The sequence below is a fragment of the Coregonus lavaretus genome, assembly GCF_964263955.1.
Source record: "Coregonus lavaretus genome assembly, contig: HAP1_SCAFFOLD_1336, whole genome shotgun sequence".
Lineage (NCBI taxonomy): Eukaryota > Metazoa > Chordata > Actinopteri > Salmoniformes > Salmonidae > Coregonus > Coregonus lavaretus.
In genome coordinates, this window is record NW_028157005.1 from 120,001 (window position 1) to 125,000 (window position 5,000).

The following is a 5,000-nucleotide window of genomic DNA, read 5'->3' on the forward strand; positions in this document are numbered from 1 at the left end:
GTGGGCGCTGGCGCACCAGTCTACCTGGCCGCCGTACTCGAGTACCTGACTGCTGAGATCCTGGAGTTGGCCGGCAACGCTGCCCGTGACAACAAGAAGACTCGTATCATCCCCCGTCACCTGCAACTGGCCGTCCGTAACGACGAGGAGCTGAACAAACTGCTCGGCGGTGTGACCATCGCTCAGGGTGGTGTGCTGCCCAACATCCAGGCAGTCCTACTCCCCAAGAAGACCGAGAAGGCAGTCAAAGCCAAGTAAATTCGCTACTGCGACTTCAACTTGACTACTCAACCCCCAAAGGCTCTTTTAAGAGCCAACCACCTAGCTCTCCAAAAGCGCAAAGTACCTTTCTATGACCGCAATACATTGAGTGGGTGTATACACAACTATTTCGACATTCTGTGCCCACATGAGGCCTTGCATGAACAACAACACCTACTTGGCCTCATTTGCCATAGCAGGCTAGCATTAGATGATACGTGCCTATAAGCTGTCACTCTTGACTTTGGCGACTATTATTGCGCGTAAAGGGCCGGCGGCGTCCTATTGCGCGCGCACCGGGAGTTTGAGTTTTGGAGAGGCCGGGCCTCCCGTCCAATGGCCAACGGAGGAGGCCTGCGAAACGGGCCAATCGGGGTGGTGGGGAGATGGTGTCCAATCAGCAGGCGCCACTGCCGGCTTTATAAACTTCACATAGGCATTTCGAGGCTATACTCCCGACTGTCAGAGCAGCGCCATGGCCAGAACCAAGCAAACCGCTCGCAAATCCACCGGTGGCAAAGCCCCCAGGAAGCAGCTCGCCACTAAGGCTGCTCGCAAGAGTGCCCCGGCCACCGGCGGTGTGAAGAAGCCTCACCGTTACAGGCCCGGCACCGTGGCTCTGAGAGAGATCCGTCGTTACCAGAAGTCCACTGAGCTACTCATCCGCAAGCTGCCCTTCCAGCGCCTGGTGCGAGAAATCGCCCAGGACTTCAAGACCGACCTGCGCTTCCAGAGCTCCGCCGTGATGGCCCTACAGGAGGCTAGCGAGGCTTACCTGGTCGGCCTGTTCGAGGACACCAACCTGTGCGCCATCCACGCCAAGCGGGTGACCATCATGCCCAAGGACATCCAGCTGGCCCGCCGTATTCGCGGAGAGCGCGCATAAATGAGGATGACCTGAACTCGAATATCCCCCAAAGGCTCTTTTAAGAGCCACCTCCATATTTCCATCAAAAAGGCACAATTGTTCCATGTATACACGCACCTCTACATTAGCCACCATGTATGTTGTTCACTAACACGTCTAAAAGCTACGTATTGCACCTTTTTAGTTGCCTGAAGTCTAGCTTCAATGTTTGTGTGTGTGTATATACACAACCATCTGGCATCATCCACTTCCTTTGAACTATATAGTAACACAGTAAAATGCTTTACAAAGGAGGGGAAAAAGAAACGAGTGATAATATAGGCCGAATAGTAACAAGAATTGTGTTCAGATGAATAATTGACACTATTAGTTGTGTGTAATAATAGCCTTGCATGCAGTCCAGAAAAAACATTGCATGCCAACTTACTTTGAAAGTCCCATGTTGCAGTGCTGCTGAGAGACTCATGCAGAGGCCCAAACTTTACAATGGAGCACGGAGGCCATCTTGTGGTTAAATGTGGGTACTGCACCTCATGGTGAGTCCCTTTCAGCATTTGCTCTTTAGGCCAGCGTTTCCCAAACGCGGTCCTGGGGTCCACAAGGGGTGCGCGTTTTGCGTTTTGCCCTAGCACTCCACAACTGATTCTAATACTCCCAGCTTGATGATGATGAGTTGATTATTTGAATCAGCTGTGTAGTGCTAGGGCAAAAACTCCCAAAATGTGGCCCGAGTTTGGGAAACCCTGCTTTAGGCTAATACTAGCCTATTAGGATGACTTGGTTCGATCGCTTTAATGGCAACTGCTGAACTCTGGTTTCACTAATTACTTGTCCCAGGTCACCATTATGAATCCAATAGCAAAACAAATGTTTCAAAATAGCTCAATAGTGAAAAAAGGCCAGGAAATGATGGGTTCTCAGCAATATTTCACCAACAACCAATCACTATTCACGCATAGACATTAGGATCATCAACAAATATTCCTAAGTCATACTACAAAAGGGTTGTAACGAAATGGATTTGTCTGTTCAATGCAAGTTCAACGTCAAAGAAAAAGTGCATCACCACAACAAACGTGTCTTTAGATACACTGTAAAAAATGACTTTGTGGAATGTACTCAAGCTATTACAGTCAACAAAAGCACACGTCATATTGTTGAGTAGATCTTTTTGCTTGTTTTTATGAGTAGATAAGCTTGAGTAAGTTGAGTTGATGTGGTCCAATACATTGAGTAAAGATGATAGAGACGTAAAAAGGATTATATTACGTTGATTCGACTCAAATAGACATTGTGTTATTTTACCTGAATGATTCATCCTATTATGTATTTAGACCAACTTACTTTGGATTCACTCAATCACATCCCTTAAGAGAAAAGGTATCCGGACACCGGGAATCCATTTATTTAAACATCAACGGTTTGCAAAACATCTGTTATTATGAGTTGACAAATTACGTAATTGCAATCAACACTGCAGGTAAATCATGATTGCTGCAGGTAGGCAACACCGTAGAAATAGGAACTACAACACTAACAACAAGTGACATTTACTCCTGATGTACTGACTGACCTGTTGCAACCTCTACAACCACTGTGCTTATTATTTGACCCTGCTGGTCATCTATGAACGTTTGAACATCTTGGAGAAAAATGTGTGAAACCACTGCCTATATGAGGAGCTGTTGTTGTTTGTTTTATTACCACATACTTATGGAAATTGCACCGGTTGAGAGATGATGGCTCTCTTGTGCCTACGGTGAAGGGTACTTCTGATCCAGCAGGTGGTGCTAAGATCCCTCCCTATATGACTTGAATGATGAGTTGATTTATTCCTTATAGCTCCTAATGATTTTAAGGCCAGTGTTGGCAAACATTACTTGTGCTCCAGCAGGTGGCCATGACATCCCTCCCTATATGACTTGACTGACCAGTTAGTTGATGGACTCCTTATAGCTCCTAAATTTAATGATTTTAAGGCCAGTGTTGGCAAACATGACTTCTGCTCCAGCAGGTGGCCATGAAATCCCCCCCTATATGACTTGACTGACCAGGTAGTTGATGGACTCCTTATAGCTCTTAATGATCTCAAGTGTCTGTGTTTTTATGTGGTTAGGAGTTTTGCTCACTGCGTGTCCCCCTTCCATTTCAGTGTTTCCCAACTCCAGCGGTAGAGTAGGCTACCCCCAACAGGACCCATTTTTCTTGTAGGCCTGGACAGCCACAGCTGATTGAACAACCTGTCACCTAAATTACCAAGTCCTCAATGAGTAGAATCAGGTGCAACAACAACAACAACAACAACAACAACAACAACAATATGAGGAGAGGGACACAGTGTACTAGCTGATCTCCCAGTTGTCACAGTTTGGCCTTGTGTTCCACATAGCCTATATCAGTATTTGAGTATGTTTCCCGCGCACTTTAGTTGCTTTCACGTCATCTTTGAAATCGCTCCTCCCTAGTCCCCTAGAACGAGCGCCCTCCCCTTTGCAACGCCTCCGAACATATAACAGAGGCGCGCTTTCTGTGCCGCCGGCCTCAATCAGGTCGACCAAACGCAGATAATAGCGCACCGCGCACCGGCGCTGAAATCATTCATTCACTTGAACTCAACTAGCGAACACACCATGTCCGGAAGAGGCAAAGGCGGCAAGGGACTCGGAAAAGGAGGCGCCAAGCGTCACCGCAAAGTTCTCCGCGATAACATCCAGGGAATCACCAAACCCGCTATCCGCCGTCTGGCTCGCCGCGGCGGCGTGAAGCGTATTTCCGGTCTGATCTACGAGGAGACCCGCGGTGTCCTGAAGGTGTTCCTGGAGAACGTGATCCGTGACGCAGTCACCTACACCGAGCACGCCAAGAGGAAGACCGTTACCGCCATGGACGTGGTCTACGCTCTGAAACGTCAGGGACGCACCCTGTACGGTTTCGGCGGTTAAACCCACTCTCTTCGGAACCTCAACACCCCGACTCGAACCCAAAGGCTCTTTTAAGAGCCACCCACATCCGCTTAAAATGGGCCCATTCCATGTAGTGTTATATATAACAACAAATGTTTAGTATGCAATTTAGTAAGAAAGTATGAGCCACTTCGAGTGGACAGGGAGTATTAATTAGAGGATTCTAATGTCCCGTCCACTTTTAGCGCACAGAGGGAGGCCTATATCTGACAGTGGCAAAGTGTAAGAACGTTATTATTTTGGGTCAAGCAATAGTGGAATTTGGACAACATAAAGCCACCACGAGTCGGTAGACGTGGCTCGAAAAGAGGGGGACAGCGCGCACACACACACACACACAGTCCAAAATGGGAGCCCTATGTCTGACGGTGCCAAAGTGGGCAATTCTATCACCAGCATTATTTGGCACAACAATCGTGCCATTTGGACACCTATTAAAGCCCCCCTTTTGAAACACACAATTCCCCATCGGTCACAGAGCATAGGCTATAGAGAGAGGAGGGAGGGAGGGAGGGAGGGAGGGAGGGAGGGAGGGAGGGAGGGAGGGAGGGAGGGAGGGAGGGAGGGAGGGAGGGAGGGAGGGAGGGAGGGAGGGAGGGAGCAAGCAAGCAGGGGAGTGTCTACGGCCGCTGACTTTGCTTAGCTTCCTCTTCATAAGACGGGTAAGCGCCCTTCACCCCCTCATTCGTTTCTGAGAAGCAACGAGACATCATCATGCCCGAGCCAGCAAAGTCAGCGCCCAAGAAGGGCTCCAAGAAAGCCGTCACCAAGACCGCAGGGAAGGGCGGCAAGAAGCGCAGAAAGTCCAGGAAGGAGAGTTACGCCATCTACGTGTACAAAGTCCTGAAGCAGGTCCACCCCGACACCGGCATCTCCTCCAAGGCCATGGGAATCATGAACTCCTTCGT

General features: G+C 48.9%; 4 protein-coding genes across 4 annotated transcripts in view; all 4 read left to right on the forward strand.

Moving 5' to 3' along the window:
• LOC311125927 (histone H2A) overlaps positions 1-258 on the forward strand; it is a gene marked incomplete at both ends in the record, with an annotated part of 387 nt that extends 129 nt beyond the window's left edge. Inside the window, one exon of the mRNA XM_084199952.1 lies at positions 1-258. This exon is cut by the window's left edge and continues 129 nt beyond it. Coding sequence (XP_084056078.1) covers positions 1-258 — 258 coding nt within the window.
• Positions 259-787: 529 nt separating this feature from the next.
• LOC311125919 (histone H3.2-like) lies at positions 788-1,147 on the forward strand (the record flags this gene model as incomplete). Its single annotated transcript, XM_084199944.1, has 1 exon — positions 788-1,147. A coding segment is annotated over one exon (360 nt), but the record flags the coding sequence as incomplete, so codon positions are not given.
• A 2,612-nt stretch (positions 1,148-3,759) lies between these two features.
• Positions 3,760-4,071, forward strand: LOC311125907 (histone H4; the record flags this gene model as incomplete). Its single annotated transcript, XM_084199934.1, has 1 exon — positions 3,760-4,071. The coding sequence occupies one exon, from the start codon at positions 3,760-3,762 to the stop codon at positions 4,069-4,071; it is 312 nt and encodes a 103-aa protein (XP_084056060.1).
• Positions 4,072-4,806: 735 nt separating this feature from the next.
• Positions 4,807-5,000, forward strand: part of LOC311125906 (histone H2B) — a gene marked incomplete at both ends in the record, with an annotated part of 375 nt that continues 181 nt past the window's right edge. The window contains one exon of the mRNA XM_084199933.1: positions 4,807-5,000. This exon is cut by the window's right edge and continues 181 nt beyond it. Within this exon, the coding sequence (XP_084056059.1) occupies positions 4,807-5,000 (194 nt within the window).